General features: G+C 47.7%; 1 protein-coding gene across 1 annotated transcript in view; it reads left to right on the forward strand.

The window, feature by feature from the left end:
* The window catches only part of DENND1A (DENN/MADD domain containing 1A), a 341344-nt gene that overhangs the window by 309133 nt on the left and 12364 nt on the right, over positions 1-19847 (forward strand). The window contains 2 exon segments of the mRNA XM_015418453.1: positions 5888-5944; positions 12981-13069. Coding sequence (XP_015273939.1) covers positions 5888-5944; positions 12981-13069 — 146 coding nt within the window.

Genomic DNA, 19847 nt, shown 5'->3' on the forward strand with positions numbered 1-19847 from the left:
GCAAATGCTGCATTAAACAGCAACACCTAGGGATGTGCCACTTAGGCTGTTCATAATAGATTGACCAGAGGAAAAGGTAATGCACCTTTCCACTGTGACCAACAGCTTCGGAAATAGAAAATACATCAGATGCTCCCTAACCCTTTCAGTCTGTCTTGCTTTGAGAGAAAAGGAACAAGCCCATACAAACCTTCAAAGGATCTAGGTAAAATGGTTCTAGTGTTAGGTAAAATGCATTACTTTGCTGTGGTCGTAGCTGAGTAATGCAATGATTTTAAAAAGGCCTGGTTACAGCAAGACTGATAGAAGCCTGTAGATTTGTGAGCATTACTTTGCCTTGAGGGAACATAGATGCAAAAGGAGAAGCCATCTTCATGGGCCAGTCTGCTCAAGCTCTTTGTGACCTTTGCCATCAATCATGCTCTGGTGGGTTATTGAGTTGCTGCAGCCTTTAAGCTGAATTCACATCTTAAAGAAGTGTGTGGAATAACCTTCTGGATTCTTGGTGGAACCATTGCCTTCCCAGGAGTGGGTAGGAAGGAAGCTCTTTACCTAATGGCTAGTGGAGGGGAGAGCAAGGGAAATACAGAGGGCCTCTGTGGCCCACCTTCTGCCTGAACACCCAGCCTCTTTGGTGGAGACAAACACAGCACAGTTACTGGCAGGCAGATTTCTTCTGCTGCTTTTAAGAAGATTAAATGGCGTTAGGAGGTCAGGGAGAAGAATAGGCCGGGCCACATTTGCAAAATACAAAAATGGATCACTGAGGCTGTGTGCAAGAGGAAGGGAGAGGATTATCCTTGGTGTAAAGAAGACGTCTTCAGCCATGGGGATGGAAGGCCTACGCAGCCTCACCACGTGACTTTCTTTAGACCCAGGCACACTGGAACACTGGCAGATTCTCTGTTAATCTTTAAGGGGGTCACGTTGCAGCAGGAGGAGCTCCAGAGGATGAGAAGAATCCTTCACATTTTCACAAGGCACAAAGATACTGTGAGATTAGGGTTAGAAACAGTCAGACCGTTGCTCCTGTCACTTCCAGTGGGGTAAGGAACAGAGTCAGCCTTCCAGATTTTGAGCTTTGCCCCCAACCTAGATTTGAATCATTCCTTCCTCTTTTCCTGAATCAGCTGGTGCACCATCATCCCCTGCCCTGGGCCAAAATCATTCCCACTCTATTATGCTTCCTATCATGTTTCAGTGGACACCAGCTGGCTGACTGTGGGCTTAGTTGGCTCATGCAAGGACCCCTGGATCAGTTCTCAGCAGGAACACTTAGATGGGTTTTTAGGAAGGAGAACCAGAGAGATCCACCAAGTAAATGGGGCTGGGTCTAGACGGGTTATTGACCTTTTCATCCCTTACTGGAGCCTGTGCTCCGTGATGCAAGTCACAGGCCTTGGGCTATGACTGTCAAGCAGTGCTGCAGGCCTCATAGAGGAGGCAGCAATTGCTCTCTCTCCTTAGCTTGTTTCTCTTGTGAATCCTGATTGAGCTGACCAGTGGGGTGGCAAACATTGTGTTAACAAACCCAGTTGATGCTGGGAACTGTGGTGGACCCAGTCTTTCCCCTAGCAGTGGGATTTGAGTCCATGTGCCTTATGTGCAGTAAGCTTTTGGTTCCTCTGCCAGACCTCCCAATCACCAGCTGGAGTCTCCACCCTCACCACCACCAGCAAAGACCCCTTTGCCCAAGAATGATAAGCCAGCCTTTCCTGAGGGACTTCTTGCCTGTGACCCTGCTGCACCAAACACTCCTCTGCTGTCTCCAGTGAGTTGGCTGTCCTGGCAGGGTTGGGGGGTCTCATATGGTCTCTCCAAATTGCAAGGTCCTTAGGCACACACAGACCTAGTTTGCGATACAGAGATGCAGGAGTCTTTCTGGAATGATAGTTGCTGCAGTTTTAAAAAATACTATTTCTTGCAGCTCACAATATCTCCTCTTCCCCCCAATCAAGTATATATCTATTGATATTCATCTTGGATAGTCCAGTCTGCTTAGATTTCGTAGATGTGAATTCCAGCATCAAGCCTAACGGCCAGCTCTGTGAGAAGCTGCAAAAATGACCGGTGGAAGGGGGGGGGGGGATAAGAAAGTTTTAAACCCTGGCCTGGCTTTTTGTCTTTTGCTTAATACGTGATTGGCGAATGTTCCATGTTTTAAATGAGAAATGTATGCAGCTGGCTCTCTGCTGACAATGTCCTTGAGGATTTGACAGTGAAATTTTCCAGCAGTTGCTCTTCGTTAGGATCCTGGCGGTGTCTAACAAGGCAGCCGAGCTGCTGGTACCTTCGGCTCCTGTTTGTTCTCCGAGGGCTCGGGGGCTGCTGCAGTAAGCACATCGACCGGGGCTGATCATTACAAGGGCGTACGCCACCATGAATAAAAATGTCACACGCTCCCCCCGTCTCACAGCAGTACAAAATGTCAGCCCTGTCAAACACACATTGCAGGGAGCACTGAGCAGTCGGTACAAATTGGAAAGCCGAATATTCCCCCGGCTTTCTGATATTCTTCATTTGAAGCAGAAGAAAAACAGTTGTTAACCTATTAGCTGTGATTTTAAACTCCGCTGAAGCCAGCAATGGACAGGTAGGTTTTCTTTGTACGCAGAGTGAATGTATTCCTGGTGTCCCCGATTTTTTGAAAAAACTACCTTCCCATTTTGTATGTGGGGAGCCCACAAAGAAACATGCTCCCAGGTACCAGTCTCTGTTGCTTTTCATCTGTGACACTTTTGGAAGCCTGGAAAGACTTTTTGAGCAGTCTTGCCCTCTGAAAACCTCTCCTCAGTTTTTTGGTGCAAATGAATTGAGCTAATGATCCAGGCGACTGGGCAGGGAAAGGTCCCATCGTTCACAGCCTTGTGCAGTAGAATAGGTTGGAGACTTCCACTGCTGTGGTCTGAAGTTGTCTGTCCCATATCAGTAAGGCCCAGTGGAGCAAGCTGGATGCAAGGAAGCATGGAAAGCTCTGAATCCAGATGTTATGTATGTGGGCCACTAGAAGCTGTGTTTGGCATTGGGATCTTTAGCAGGCTTGCTAAAGCCATGCAGTGCGCTCACAGCTGGGGAGCCTTTGGCTACAACATTGAAAATTAAAGCTCTTGAGAGGCCCTCAATATCTACATTCTAAGTAGACTGATTTTTATTTTGGATGTTGCAAATCAAGACCTGAGTGTGGCATCCTTTGTTTTTGTTTTTCTCCCTCATCCCTGGCTGTGTGCTCTGAGGCAGGTTTTCATTTCATATCATTTCCCTCAGTGTTGGTGAGAAATGGCCCTGAACAAAATTCGAGCACTGAAAAAGCCTCCAGCCTTTTGCCAGCAGACAGTCCAAATGCAGTGGGCGGAGTTTGCAATGTTTCTGATGCATCTTCCGGTTTACCCTTTGGGGATTCAAAGTTTGAGCTTCGGGGGGGGGGGGGCATTAGAGAACAGAGAGGGTGGAGGGATCCGGCTACCAGGAACCAACTTTGGATGGTCTGCCAGCTGCGCCTCTTCCTGGAAAAGCAAAATTTGTCCATAGTCATCCTTGATCTGATCTTCTGATCACATCCAGGCTGGGTTACCGCAACACCTCCTTTGAAGACTCTGCAGTTGTCTGGAGTGCAGCAGCAAGGATCTGCCTGGAGGGAATGATCAGGAAAGCATCTCACCAGTTCAGGAAGGAACCTTACTAGCTTTCAGTTTGATTTCCAGGCATTTTGGAGTGCTGGTCCTTGCCTTTAAAGCCATAATTGGCCTGGGTTAGTGGTATCTGATGAACCATACTGACCATTAAGACCTCCAGCAAGATAACCTTTTCTGTGTGCTCTCTGCAGAGGTAAGGTGGGTGGCAGCTGGAGACAGGCCTTGGATGTGGTGGTGCCTTAAGAATTCCTCTCCTGCCATCTGCTCTCTCGGTCCCTACGCTTTGGAGTCTTAGGTGCCAAATAAAGACTTGTTTTTTAACCTGGGCCTTTTGTTGATTATTTTTCCCCCTTTCCTTTTACCACTAGACAGTTTTCATAGCACTGCATAGTTGGGATCGGTTTGTGTTTTTTGTGGTCGATTGCTGATGGCAGCATTTAATTTTTTTTTTTTAAAAGCCGTATTATGTTTACTGTGTAAGCTGCCCTGAAAAAAAAAAATCTGTTCTGCTTCCCACTTCCAGTTGGCATTCAGTTTGTGGATGACAGCGGGGCAGGGAGTCTGTGTGTGTGTCATTTGCTATAGGAATTGTGAAGGAGCATCTGGGAGGAGGCGGGCTTGAGGGTAAGCTGGGCTCAGGCGGCACCCTAAGGGCATGAGAGAAGCCCATGCTGGATCAGGCCAACGGCTCACCCAGTCCAACACTCTGTGTCACACAGTGGCCAGAAATGCCAGGTGCCATCAGAAGGTCCAGCAGTGGGGCCAGGACACTAGAAGCCCCCCCCCCATTGTTGCCCCCCCAAGCACCAAGAAGAACATGTCCCGGATTAGTTAAGCCAGGAGAACTGGCACAGGGTTCTCCAGCCTTGCTATTCCTATCAGGAGTCAGGGCGTCAGTCGCCATGCTCTGCACTGGCTGACTCCTCCCACCAAACATCCTCCAGCGGCAAGGCCTTGAAGAGTGCCTTGTTGGCTATGCAGACTCAAGGAGATGAAGGCCCAGGAAGTTTCTGAATTGCCTTCAGAAAAGGGGTTTGTGGTTACACAAGCAGCAGGGATGAATATGCACTTTTGAAAGCTCTCCCCTCTCCCCGGGGCTCCACCACATGCCTGCAACCATAATTTTAGCTGCCTTCAGCAGCCTGGACATCCACGGCCGTGTCCCCATTCATCCTGCAGCTCAGGTAATTAAGCTGATATTCCAACACAGCTTCCCCTTCTGACCTTTTGGAAACAATGTGTTTTGCTGTCTCAACACATTAACTGCAAATCAGAGGCTGTTTTTATTAAATCTTCATGTCCTGTGAATATGCTTGGAGTGTGACACTGTGTGTTCGTGTGTGTGTGTGTGTGTGTGTGTACGCCCAGTCTCTGTCCAGAACTTCAGAAAGCAAGCTCTAGCGAAGAATAGGTCTGGGCAATGGGCAGGTATAGGTCATGTCACTGCTTCTTCCACACTCGTTAACTTACCCTGCCAGCTTAACTTGGGATTTGATCGCAGGTGGGGGTTTTATTTTTACACTTTATTTTTAAAAAGAGGTGTTTACCCTGTGTACTTAGCTAAAAAGTTCATGATATAGCTTGCAAAAATGAATAGAACCATCAAAATGAGACAACAGGGCAAAATATCATCTTTGCAGAAAGTGTAAGTATGAGTGTAGCTGGACGCATTCCCTGTATCCAGTCCTGATCTTTACATGTAGCCATGTGGCATCAAGGGAATCCGAGGACTTCTTTCCATAGAACTACAATACTTCTGGCCCTCACAGAAAGAGGCTTGGGGACTGTGCAGGATTTACCCATTGCCCATCTTTCATGAAGCAAGTTGTTGCTTTCGCTGTTTGGGGGTTCAGTGTTTTGAGTACTTCAGCACAGTGTTTTAATTTAATTCCCCCAAAGTGTGTTTGCATTGCTGTGGGGCACAGAGCACCCCAGTGGTCTTTCTGCTCCCCTAAGGAGACAAGTTCTTCTCACCATTCTTAAATGACACCCCTGTGCCAATAGTCTGCACACTGATATGTGGGGGGGCACTATACTTAAGGGGTGTGATCTGGCCAGCAAGTTCTTGAGATGCTGTTTGCAGCAGAACAGAGGCAAATCCCTACCCCCGCTTCCTCCCCTAGTGCTGTTGTGTTCACCACCCACAAGAGGTTCCTGTCACAAAACTGGCAGGAGGGTTTAAGGCATTGATTGGACAACATTCTGGTGAACTAAATGTATGTGGACTGACTGAAGTTTCCACTTTGATGCCACAGCCAAGCGTTCGTCCTGCAAGACCGCCTCCTCCCAAGATCCATCGCTCATCCAGGCCTGTGAGTAGCCGGATATTCCGCCTCCGCTGCATTTTTTAACCCTGCGTGCTCCATAGTCTTACTAAATCCTGCTAGGTGGGACTTGCCAACTTTGCATCCAGTCTGACAGGAGCTCCTTTTCTTGGCGCCTTTCCTTGGCAGTGCTGAGTCCCAAGACCCGTCCTTGGTTCTGTTTGCCTTCATCAGGGTCTTCTGCCACCCCTACTTACTCTTACTCTGGTGATGCCTTCCTCTCATTCTCAGGCTGATTCCTTTATTCCCATCTCCTTCGGGCTCAACGTACAGTTTTAGCTGGGCAGGTTGCGAAGACTGGAGCTGACCTCTGAAATCAGGTGCCACCTCTTAAAGGAAACAGTGCTCATATAACCCCTCCCCCAAAGTGGTGGCACGAGCAGCAGACTTGGTCTAAGGAACTGCGCCTTGACCACAACGTGGCTGACACCTGCCAAATTTGCTGGCAAGTCTGGTGCGCATCCTGAAGCCTGGATGCTTTCTCTAAAAGGATACAAAATGTTGACACTGTCAGTCTGAACAGGCTGGCTCAAAGAGCAAAAATCCACAATATGTGCTCCAGAACTTTTGATTTAAACTATGTGTTACATAAAATTAGAGTAAGAGATTATAAAGCAAACAGCAGAGCAAGCTGCTCAGTCTCCCTGTTCTTTCTCTGTGCCTCCTCTCCTGAAGCGACAGAGACACTGGACAAGGGCAGGGGCAGGGCACTGTGGGGAACCCGGAGAATGCCAACCGAGGCTGGCATAAGTCACCGGATGCTGAGGCAGAGATCCAGCCAGCCCCCTCCTCCCCTCTCAGTCCACACGAAAGGTCCCCCCACTGGAAGTGACCAAGAGCTGTGTAAGAGCAGAATACTGACCTTATGTAGCTTTTGTTCGTTTCGGTGAGCCTTGCACAGAAGTTGTTCCTCTGGATCATGCTCCATGAGCCAGATCTGCTGCCTTTCCTTGCCCTCAGCAAGGTCGTGACTTTTGATTTTTCTTTCCTTGGTCCACAACTGTGGAGCACATGAACAGCAGCCACAAAATTGTATGTTTAGGGCCCCTGTAGGCCTCAATGACACTCTGTGTGCATGGCGTCTGCTTACTTTCTGTACTGCAGGGTCTCTTGCAGTTGGAAATTTGAACATGTGAGATGATGAATTTGTCACTGAAACCACTAAAGGAAAACTGGATTACTTCTCTCTATCAGTCAGAAAACAGTTGAAGGCAAATACCTTTTTCGAGGTTGTCACATAATTACATTGAGGGCAGAATCAGCACTGGCCTAAACTATTTCCACTCCTAATTTTTTGCCCTACTTTGCTTGCTGCCTTTGCCAGGTGCCTGTAAAGGTGCAGATGGGATTACTTGTGCGATGCTAATGGCTCTTGGCCCAAACAAGTTGGTTGATGTCAGTCTGTGCTTGACAGCTCTTCCTGTGAGTTTGGGGATTTTTGCAGAGGCTGTCCTGATTTCACCAGAGGGCCCTGCTTTCTTTAATCCAGTTTCTGATATATGAAAATGAGATCAAAGAAACAGTGGCAAATTTTTACAGTGTCTTGCTGAAACTAACACAGGGAGTTCCTCTTCTGCTTTAGACCTCTCTTGTTTGTTGATGGCCAGTCTGGGTGTGCTATTTGGTCTTAACTTTCCAGCGCATGAGTTTGAGTGAGAGAGCATGTCTTAACAGTGTGGGGGGGTGTTTTAGCTGGGCAAGTAATTGTTATGGATTTATGCATTGATAATTTCCCTTCCCGTACGTGTCAAAGGTGGTGCTGATTACTTCTGGATCTGTTGTTCAGGACTCTTGACGTTGGAGACCCTAGAGGACTGGCTGAGATTCATTACCCAGGAAACAGACTTTTTCTTCGTTGTTTTTTCCCCTTCTGTAGCCAAAAGCTTTCGTCACTTGCTTCTTCCATTGAAGGGAGGGGGCTCCCCAGAGAGATTTCTGCAGGCAAAATGTTACTGAGCAGTCTTGTTTTCAAGTCAGACCTGTTCTTGGCATCAAAGGCCAGTTTGTTTAGATCTCCACCACTGTGCATGAGTAGTCCTCTAAAGTATGCGCACGTCAACTCTGTACCCCAAAAGACGAGGAGAAACCATTAAGACGAAAATCATAGTTGATTGCTCTCCTGGAAGGGCACCTTTTATTGATGGATGCTGGATTCAGAGGAAATACGCTGATCTTGCTCCACTGCTCTTGGGAATCCTGTAGGTGGTTTTCTGTAGCCCAGGGCCAAAGCCACGCATGCCTCTCACAGGGCAGGAAGGTGGGGATGCAGCCGTCAATCTGTATACCTGCATGGCCCATCAGTGGGTTCCGAAATGCAGCACAAGGCCCCTGGAAACTCCCCTCCTGTTTTCCAGTATGCCCTCCAACGGCGAATGTGTGTAGATGTGTTAAGTGCCATCAAGTTGCTTCCGACTTATGGCAACCCTACGAATCAATGTCCTCCAAAACATCTAATCGCTAACAGCCTTGCAAACTGAGGGCCCTTATGGCTTCCTTGACGGAGTCAGTCCATCTCATGCTTGGGTCTTCCTCTTTTCCTGCCGCCTGCAACGTTTCCTAGCATCACTGTCCTTTCCAGAGACGTCTTCTTTCATAATGTGGCCAAAGTACGATAGTCTCAGCTTAGGAATTTTAGGTTCTCGGGTTCGGGCTTGATTTGATCTAGAACCCACTTTGTGAGAGGGGACCGAAAAGCATTTTAGGAAGGCTGTGTGAATTTGGTCATAGACTCTGAAATCATTTGAGAGTGATGAGATGGGAACAAAAATTTACTTTGGGACCCAGACCTCTGATTCCAGGCTGCAGTGCATTCTGAGCATAGGTACCAAAAGTACAGCTGTCTTTTACAAAAGCTCTCTGCAGTTGTGGAGGGTTTTTTTTTTTTAATCCAGTTGTACTCTCCTGCCCTTAGTGAGGAATGTATACTCAACATATGTGGGAGTTTCCACTCTTAATAAATCCCTTTAAGTATTTTTGATTCTGCTCTTTCTTTTTAATTCCTGTGGAAAGTTTAAAGGGCAAATCTCTTCAACTTGACTTTGGACCTGTACTGGCTGTTTTCCCAACTCATTAATTTGCAGCTGTAAAGGCTGGGACAGGGGAGGCCCAGTGTAACGTGCTCCTTCTTTCTCCTCAAAATCCCCCCTGCTTGTACCTTGTAGCATCTTACCGCAGGAGAGCACAGGAAGTTACTGCAGACGAGACGATCTCATTCCTTAGATGCTGAAGATGGACCGATGGACCATCTCTCCATTGCTTCAACCCAGGCCAGTGGCATCTTCAGCTCTGATGTCATGCGTACAGTCCTTATGATAAAAAGGCTGCTTTATGCTTTGGATACCATTTCCTTTTACATGGGAGAATCAAAAAGATGCTTGAGCCTATTTTTCAGGGAAATCAGATCCCACCTCTGCCATGAGTTCCAGCAGCGTCCCCAGACAGGCAGGTATTCCCGCCAACTGCCCATTCGGTCCTTGTTAGTCTGGCATTTGCCCTCTGAGCTGAGCAGCACACACAGCGCGTTTGCATTCATGGTGCGTTTAACCCTCCTTCTGTGGTAGCCTTTGAAACCCAGCTGGGATTTGGCCTCTTTCCCAACCCCTCCCCTCTTCCCCAACTGTCCTGTCAGGGTCTGGCACAAAATCCTCTTTAGCATCTCTTCCCCCCCCCCCCCATGCTGTGTGGTTGCTGTCTCTGGCGGGGCCCGGGCTGCACTCCCTGCCCCGAGAGAGCCACCCCAAAGGTGAAAGTGTTCCTAGTGCAGGGACAAGCCAGCTTTAGGCTTAATTAAACAGTTTTCCCTCTCTCTCTCTCTCTCTCTCTCTCTCTCTTTCTCTCTCTCTCTCTCCTTTCCCTCTTGCCTTTCCCTCTCTCTGTGTTTTATCATCCCTAATGAAGCAGTCTCCTCCATCGATCCTGCTGATTTGCCAAGCCATTCCTTTTGTTTGCTGGCGCTGAGCCATGCAGCCGCTCTCTGACAGCTCAGCTCCTCTAATTAGCTCTGTTGTTCTTTTTCCCCATGTTTCACCGCCTTGCAAGTTCACTCGAAGTTGCCGCAAACTTAATCCTTCTATTCCTGCCATAAATTCACCGCCCTTAAGCCATCTTGATTGCAAAAGGAGAATCAGCCTTGTGTGCAAGAGAGGCTCATGGGCCTCTAGCATCTGACCTCCTTTCTACCCAGGGGGGCCAGTGGCATTCAGTCTCACTGGGGAACCCCCAGGCCACCCCCACCACCATCACCCTCCGTTTCTGCCTCATTCATGCCATTGCCTTCCATGCATGATTATTCCATGTAAGCTGCTTGTCAGTGATGGGGTTTCCTGCTGTATGAACCAGGCCCTTTGGGAGGAGCAAGCAGGTTCACCAGACCTTCAGCTGGAAACCTTTTGGGGCAACCAGTTCCACACTCAAGAGAACGCCCCTCCCCCAGTTCAGAGGCAGAACTCCTGCTGTGAACCTTTTTGCCTCTTGGAAATCTGCAGCTGTTTGTTGGGGAGGGGAGCTTGAAAACACAATTGCAATTTTGTACGTTCAAAGGACAAAGATGCTTTCCCTTCTGAAAGTCTTGTTGTTGGGACGCTTTTCTTCAGTTGAGTGTACAGGGTTGTTTTTATATGGCACACTAGCCACACAAGGTGGGAGGTTTCCTGTAGCTTTTCATATGATGAATCCACCTATGCTCTTGTCACAATTAGCTACTCGTGGAAGTCTGTAGCCCATGAGCCAGTGACATGATTATACCCATCCATGTATGCCTTTTGTTTTATTTACATATTTATCTCCTACTTACATTTAAAGCAGTTGACATCATATAGCTAAAACAATAAAAATGTAGAACTGTATCTTACAACATTTAGATTAAAGCTAGTTAAAACTACAGCAATCGTATTTGTCTTTAAAGGCAATAAGATTGCAGAGGGAGAAGGATAACCATGCCGCCCCACCGCACAGGAACACACATAGAATCATAGAGTTGGAAGGGACCTCCATGGTAATCTAGTCCAACCCCCTGCACAATGCAGGGAATTAACAAATACCCCCCCCCCACACTCACAGTGACCCCTGCCCCATGCCCAGAAGATGGCAAAAAACCTCCAGGATTACTGGCCTGGAGAAAAGTTGCTGCCTGACACCAAAGTGAAGATCAGCATTTCCGTAGGTGTGTAAGAAAGGGTCATAAGAACTAAGCACTGATGCAACCCTCCCTGCTCTCCTCCTCACAATCTGTCTACGTACACACGTTAGAAGTACTTCTTCACCCAAACAGTGATTAACACATAGAATTCACTGCCACAGGAAGTGGTGACGGCTACAAGCATGGACGGCTTCAAAAGGGAATTAGATAAGCATATGGAGCAGAGGTCCATCAGTGGCTATTAGCCACAAGATATAGATAGGGACTCTGGGGCAAGTGATGCTCTGTCTTCTTGGTGCTAGGGGGGGGGTCAACAGTGGGAGGGCTTCTAATGTCCTGGCCCCACTGGTGGACCTCCTGATGGCACTGGTATTTCTGGCCACTGTGTGACACAGAGTGTTGGACTGGATGGACATTTGGCCTGATCCAACATTGGCGTCTCTTATGTTCTTATGTTCACACACTGTTTGATGGACCATCAGGGTTTTGGTTTGGTGGTGATGTGAAGACCTGCAGTCCTCAGGGTCTCATGGAAGCGGGGTGTTCATACTAGGCACGGGGTTTTCCACAGGAGACTGCTGTCAATAGGAGACGTCCTTTGTCAAATTCATATTGCTTAGCTATAGGGCTGGCTGCTTACACTGAGGATATACTGCCAAGAGGGTTCTCTTGGAGATTGCCAAGAGCCAGTATGCAAGTGTGGTTTTGACCCTGCCGGTCCTGGTGAGGAGGGGGTTTCTGGGTTTTATTCTGCTGGTTTTAAATGGTGGTGTTTTAATTATAACTCTCCCTGAGCCACAAGGAAAGGAGGGTTATAAATATTTTAATTAGTAAATAAAAATGTCATCTCCTGACCAAGATGGTTTGAGTAAAGTTGTTTCTGTCGGTGATGCATACGGAGTCTGTTCCATTTTTGCTTCTATACATGCAGCGTTTCCAGGTTGTGGGATGTTGCTTCCGACACGTTGGATTGGAAATTGCTTTCCAAGATGTCACTGAGCTACTGAAAAGTTTATATTTTATTGAAAGGACCTGAATAAAACACGCAAGTCTAGCTCTGGAATATTAGTGGGAACACTTCCCCGACAATCCATCCCATTAAGTGGATGAAAGACACCCAGTCTTCAGTGGCATCCAGTCCATTAATAAAGCATTCTCTGTACTCTGTTGGTTTCTCTGTTGCGGTTCATTCTACGGGATTTCTCTGTTAAAAGCCATGATTGTGTTAATCCTGTAAAAAGAAAATTAAAATGAGGCTACTGGTTTGCTTAGAAGCAAGTTAGCATCCTTAAAATCGGAAGCATACATTTGCTGAGAACAAGGTCTAGGCCTAGTAGTACCAGTAGCTGAGAGTAGCAGAGAGTCTGTTGGGTATTGGACCATTCTAGGTTTCCCTTTTCATGTGTAACGTCTTCCTGCCAGGCTAGAGATCATGTTGGCAGAGCAGATCAGCGCTGCCCCATCTCTGCACAGCCAGGCTCCTAAACAGTCCTGTGGTGGCTCCTAGAAATTTGAAATATTTTTCCCATCCTTTTTCTTCACCTGTTGTGACTTTGCTGCAACTTTGAATACTGCCTGCGGTGTCCTTTTTGTGACAAGGGCACATGGCAAACCAAGCACCTCTGCCTCAATCCATATCAGAATCATACCAAAGGAAAAGCGTGCTGGCCTATGAGTTGTTTTCAGAGCAAAGCACTTTTCTCTATTTGATGCTCCATTGAGCCTCTTGGATTGGGCTTTTTGCTGCCAGGCTGGGTTTAACAAAGGACTGTGTTCAAAATGGGAGCTGGGTCAAAGCAGGCAAGAGGCTGGTTTTGGCAGGGCTTGTGTGTATGCGATGGCTGCTTAAGCAGATTTGCTAAATCACCTCTACTTCTCATCGAATAGGTTCGGCCACCCAGACCCCACGTTGTCAGGAGGCCAAAGAGCAACATCGCCGTTGATGGCCAAAGGACCTCTGTCTCCAGCCCAGAGCAGTAAGTATCCGTGCCTCTGGATTCCTCTCATTGTAAGTCTGTTGTTGGGACTGGGAGGAGAAGAGTAGACGATCCCTTGTGCCATTGGAGGCAATAAAGCTTGAGAATTGTTTGACAATTTCAGTCCCTAATGCTGGTGCTATAGAGCATGTGCAGATTAAACTCTCAAAGGTCTTGAGCACTGAGAAATATATTGTGATGAGGCCAGGTAGGAGGTATTCTCCTTGAATGTTTAACTTTACTGATTACCTAGGGAGATGTTTTTTGAACGGCCACCTGCCTCTGAACTTAGGCAGAGCCTCCTGTTAGTGGAACGTGATTGCCCCCTTGTGGAAGAGGCCTTGACACATCCCTGCAGACAGCCAACCTTCTTGCTCCAGGTCTGATTCCTGAGAGTAAATACGGGCAGCTGCAGAAAGCCCCACTACTCGAGGAAAGAGCAGCATATTTACAAGACACGGAGCTATCTCTACCTGTGACAAATGTCTGTTGTCATGTTATCTTGCCTTTTTCCTTATCTCTTTTACTGTTTTTGGGCTTAGTTATTTTATCTTCCCTTTTGGAAGATGTAGACAGGTGGCATTAAGTAGCGAAACAACAAAGATTGGGGTGCTGACCTACTGTTCCCCCATCACTGAACAGAAAATCAGCTCCAGAAAAGAGTCAGTTGAGCATCCAGGGGGTGATGTTGTGGACTCACAGATTTAATGCCATCCAGTTGGCTGTTGCAACTCAGGTATATTAATGGCCAGGTTCCCTGAGAGGATCAGCAGTCCTTGGTGGACAGTTCCTCTCTGAGGAAGTTGTACTAATGTTAGTGAGTTGTGTATCGAGCTAAATCTACATGCTTTCCCCACACTTCTTGTAATTTATGAGTGACTTCCAAAATCTTATCCTGACAATTAGAAAGGGTTGAAAATCAAATTCAAGAAGTTCTTTGTGGGAATGATGCCAGCCAGCCAGTTACTTCCTGGTCACAAGTGCCAGGGAGGGGGGCATCCTGTGCTGCTTCAGATGACAGTGAAGCATGCAGGGGAATCCGCTCCTGCCCTTTCCCCCTTCTTTACTCCTCCCCCGTCTTGTGAAATGTGGAAAGCTGCCACCAGCCAGTTTGTGTTCAAACAAACAAAGTGGGCTGAAGGGACTGCAGTGCCAAACAAGAGCCCTCCCCACAGATTCTGCTTCCCAGGAGAGTAGACAGCGTCTGGCACCCCCAATCCATGGGGAGAAGCTCTGCTTTCTTGAAGGGGGAGTTGGGGATGTTGTACATGTTTTGCTTGTAGAAAAATATACTTACCCACTTATTTTTACAGTTTTTCACAGTGAGTGAAACAACTAAAACATAAACACGCATCTCAAAAGCAGTAAAATAACAAATAGAAACATCCCAAAACTACAGGCTAGCCAAATTGCTTAGCAGCCGCAAAGCATATTAGCAGCAAACAATTTTAACCTAAAACCAGATTTACTGCACCAAGGTTATGGGTAAACAGCATTCCCTTGAATATTCTGGTTCATGGGCCTTAAGGCAGTGTGTTTTAAGGAGGTTGCATACTGGGAGAGGACTGCCCAGGTATACAGGAAAGTATCAATTTCCAAATTCAAGGAAAAACAAGAGGGATGTGGGGCAATTCGCCTGCGCAAGTCCTTTGGGGTTTACAGTAAGCTGGAGAAGGATATTTAGGATGGGGGGTAATTTCCCATTATTTATTCCCCTACCATTCCTCAAGGCCTCCAGCACTAGTATTTCTTTGCTTTCTTTTCTTTTCTGGAGGGAAGGTGAAATAGTGAAGGTTGGGGGGAAACCCTCTCTGTTTTCTTTGCCTGTCTACCAAAGAAAAATGGCAGACCTCTTCATGGGCACACCCAATGGCACTCTTCAAGAGCACACTTAATTCCTGAGAGTGGTGGTGAGTGAGATGGGCTTTAAGCAGATTTATTTATTTGTGTGTTTGTTACATTAAACTTCTATGCTGCCCTCCCCATGGAGCAGGCTCAGGGTGGTGCACAGCAAGTTTATATAAAATACAATAAATAAACTAAAAATACAGATCCATAAAACCTAACATCTACATGGTGCCATAGTGCAAAGTTCTGATCCCCTAATTTATATTAGCATGGGGGGGGGGGTGATGTTGACTGGTCACTTAGGCATCATGATGCTTGTTTGGTTTCTCCTCAGGAAGGCACTGAAGTAGAAAGTCTAGCTGTGTCCCTTCATCTGCACATTTAGGGTTTCTAGAGATTAGCCCTACTGGTTGGGACATGTTTCCCCCATCTCCTCCACTGTAGAATAGATCCCCAGGTGGTCCATGTGTGCAGCAAGAACAGCAGCTGTGGGTGGTTTTGTGACTGAGGGGAAGAGCCTCTGCTTTGCATGCAGAGCATCCCGGGTTCTGTCCCTGGCATCTCCAGTTAAAAGGACCAGGCAGGAGGGTGATGTGAAAGACCTTGGCCTGACCTTGGTGGACTGATGGTCTGATTCAGTATAAGTTTCATGTGTGTTCTTTTTTTCTCTCTCTCCAGAATTTTTGTCAGCATTCTGGAGGGAAGAAGTAAGGCTTATCCAAACAGTGGCATTTATCTCTGCTAAACCCGCTCCTATGGCATGTATCTATGGCCTATGTTATAGGGAAATAGAGGACACATCAGCCCTGACCTGGCTAGCCCAGGCTAGCCTGATCTCATCAGAAGCTGAGCAGGGTCAGCCCTGGCTAGTATTTGGAAGGGAGACCTCCAAGGAGTACCAGGGCCGTGACGCAGAGGCAGGCAATGGGAAACCACCTCTGAAATGTCCCCCACCTTACACCAACTGTGTCAAAAGTGTCCACAGAACTGGGCAGCTGGAAGGTCCCTTGGAAACTAGCTGTGCTGCTGTAGGGGCAGAGACTGCCAGCCAGTTTCAGCACAGTTGCTGTAGAAGAATGGGCAGAAGCACCCACTATGGTCTTTCTGCAGATGGCCTCACAATCCTTCGGCCCCTGTTGAGTTCCCCTTCCTGTCAGTGTCACGGCACTTTTCTCCATCTCTCTGTGCATCCCAAGAGAATGTCCATCCATCTTATTTTACCCGTTTGTTTTCTCCCCCCCCCCCCCCAGTTTTCTGAAGGGAGAACTCACTAATTGTCCTATCTGGGTCAGGAAGGGCTTTCCCCAGATCACACATTTCTTCTGGAGATCTACGGTCACTTCTTCATAATGTAACAGGACCCTTTTGTGTTATTCATAGCAAGGAGCAAGCTGTGTATTTTATAACATTTTCTTGGGGTGGCTTTTGGTGCTCTCACTGGTGCATTTTGGGATCAGCGTTTCCCCCCACACACCATACAAACACACACACACACAAAAAGGAATTAAGGTGCTTTGACTCACTAATCAGAAGGTTCCTTCTGTGCTGTGCACATGTTCTCTGCCTGCATCCAGGATTATGGCAATCAGTTGGGGGGTGGGTGAGAAGGGGAATTTGCTTTGGGATGACGATGATGTCGTCTTGGGGCAGAGGGGAGTGCCCTTTATGCTCTTGCGTGGCCTCACAGGCTAAGTAATGGGAGTCTGTTTTTTCTCAGAAGAATGCCAGGAGCCTCCTTGTGTCAGGCGGCTGGTGCTCACAGGAACCACGATGTTTGAAACAGGACTGTGGTGTTGTAACAGGAGGGACAGCTGATCCAGCCCTTTGTCCAAAGGGCAGCCAGAGGGGTCTCTGCCGTCTGCTTAAAGCTTCGCTTGGAATAAATGAGCCGCTTTCCTGCCGCAGAATGATCCCTGGCGATGGAATCCTCATCGTTAATGCCCAGACCCACTGTTCAGCCACTCCCCCTCCCCCCCTTTTATCTCTTTTCCTTTATCTGTCTTAAGTACATTTAGGTGTCAATTAAATTTGAAATATCTACATTTGTCAGCACTTGGTTTTTGGCCAGCATGATGTGCTGCTGATTTGTCCAAGCAGCCTGACACATGGGGGGAGGGAGAGAAGCCCCCGAAATGCAGATTGTCCTCATTAAAATCGAAGTGGCAACTCTCCTAATGGTAGGCAGAGCCATGGAGCGCATCCGCGGCTTTATTGCATCGTGTTTCTGACATGATATTTAAAAAGGAACAGCCATGGCTGTCAGTACTGTCATATGCTGGTGCTAACCAGAGACATGTTAAACTAAACATTAGAAGGAGATCAGCAAGCCATCTGCATGGGAACGCGGCAAAAAGATTAGGGAGGCAGGAGCTGGAGCACTCACGTAGAGACGCAGAGGACTGGTGCTGTGACGGACAGGTCCCTTTCCCCCCCACAAAGTCTCCACCGCCGCTTGCTTGTAGCTGGCTTGCTGCGACCCGCCTTTCCAGAGACAGCTCTTTGTGCGTGAAATGCAAGCGAGTGGTGGGTGGCAGCGGCAGGAAAGTTGCCGAATTGGGTTAATGAGAGAATGGGCTTGCCTGGCTCTTGCTGGATTCTACTGCCTCAAGCAAATAAGAAAAAAAGGTACACATTGATATTTTCAAGCATTTGGTCCCCTTCAGCTTTTAACCAAAATCCCATTTGGGACCAATGTGCAAATAGGCCAATGACAAAATCCCACTTTGTCGTGAGAGGTGGCCACTTGGCCCCATTCCAATAGACTTTCATTCAAGGGAAGTCAAACAGCTTTTGTGGGCATGGCTTTGAGGTGATTGGCTCATGCTTCAGAGAAACACGGAGAGCAAAAAAATTGCTGGGAATACATCTAGCCTTCAAGCATGGGTCTGGTAGTACCTGAACAATTTCTGGTGGACCTTTCTTTTTTTGTTCTGCTCATCAGTTGTTCTGAGGGCCAGATTATGCCACAAATATGATCTTAGAATACAAGGAACCCTGAGAGCATTGTGAGGGGTTGTGCGACTGAAAATTCTGTTATGTCTGGTCCTCAGAACCAGCCATCTTCTTCGTGGTCTCTGTGCATCACACCCTTGGGAATAGTCTGCGCCTGTGCTGACCCTGTTCGGTACCGTTAGAAAGCCAAAAGGGATTTTCGCGTCCACTCCCAGGTCACGCACCAGACTCCACTGCGCATGACCAAGGAGGGGCATGCAGATCCCGCAGTTCTTTTCTGACCGCCGCACTGGTAGGACGCCTTGCTTCGGTCAGTTAAGTATTTACTTCTAACCTTGTCTTTTTCTGCGTTAGTTAGCCTTTTTCCTTTAATTTTTCTCTTAGTTTAGAGTATTTTTCTTTTGGGTTCGACTTTGAATCGTTTTTCCTCTCCGCCGGCCTATGGCCGCACGGTGGGGCTTCTTCAAGCGGTGTAAGTCCTGTGGACTGAAGATTTCCCCCTCTGACGGACATTTGCGTTGTTTATTGTGCCTAGGGGAATCACACCGCGTTACTTCGTGTCAACATTGCCAAAAATGTTCGAACCAAACACGAAAAAATAGAGCTGCTCGGTTGCATTTGGGGCTCATGGAGAAGGCTCTTTCCCCACAGTCTTCCTCTGCTTTGGAGACGTCTGGGCATGCTTCGATGTCTACTCTGCCTTCGGACACCCCTCTCCCCGCTTCGGGAGCTTCAACGTCGACAGTCGCTATCGATGCAATGACACTGAAACAGTCACTATTGATCTGCAACAGCCCCATACCTTCCAAGATCCGGAAGCAGGGCAAAGGCACCAAAGAAAAGCATACAAAGCCTAAAAAGGGCTCAAAATCTAAGCCCCTTCAGGTAGCTTCTACGGTGTCTGCGAGTCAAGGTCATGCTCCAGTTTGTAGTCCTCTGGACCATACTCAGTCTGTCGACTCTGATCCGGATATGGATCTTACCCAACAGGCACCGTTGTCAGAAGCCGAACTATCTGGCCATCAGTCTCTTGCTGGCTCACCAACGCACAGCATGGACGATCGACACCGACCACCTCCTTCACCTCCCTTAACTTGGGATCAACGCCAATGGCGATACCTTTATGGCAGCTATCCATACCCACAAAGGGCCCTTCCTCCTCCGCCTCCCCTGCCGATGGAGTGGGATCGTCAGTCGGTGTCATCCAGAGTATCTCAGTATAGAGACCCAGCATCGGGGTCGAAGAGTTCGAGGCCAATACACAACTCGTGCCCAGCCCTGCCTCCGGCACCGATTCCATCGGTACCGACTAATGTACCATCGGTACCGATTTTGCCCGCTCCCTCTTCTGAGCCTTCTGTGGCTTCCTCTAGTGCAGACGAACTCTCTAATCAAGGGGATGATGCAGACCTCCCTTCTCCACATCCGGATGTTGAGGCCGATCTCCCTATTTCACCTTCAGAAGATGTCAAGTCATATGGTGACTTTATTCAACGGATGGCATTAGACCTCTCCATGAATCCCACCTTAATATCGCACATGGTCGATGATGTTTTTGACATCATGCAGTCTAGCACTTCATCCTCTGTAGCATTACCTATGACCAAGGTGATGTTGCAAACTACGAAAGACCTCTGGGATCGCCCTTCTTCGTTGTCCGTGTCTAACGAGATTAGATCACATGTATAAAATACAAGAAATGGGGGCTGAATTTTTGTTTACCCACCCCAAACCGAACTCTCTTGTGGTTACTTCCTCCACCAAAGGAAAATCGAGTCGTTCTATTCCGCCAGAAAAAGAAGGAACAAAGATTCACTCTATGGGGAGAAAGTTTTATACTGTAGGAGCAATGGGCATAAAGACATCCAATTACACTGCATGCATGGGACGTTACCAATTTAACCTTTGGAAACGTATGTCGGAGTTTTTATCACACCTTCCTAAGGAGTTCTGTTCCCAAGCGAAAAAGATTCAAAAT

Source organism: Gekko japonicus, unplaced genomic scaffold (assembly GCF_001447785.1).
Source record: "Gekko japonicus isolate JY-2015 unplaced genomic scaffold, Gekko_japonicus_V1.1 scaffold127, whole genome shotgun sequence".
Classification (NCBI taxonomy): Eukaryota; Metazoa; Chordata; class Lepidosauria; order Squamata; family Gekkonidae; genus Gekko; species Gekko japonicus.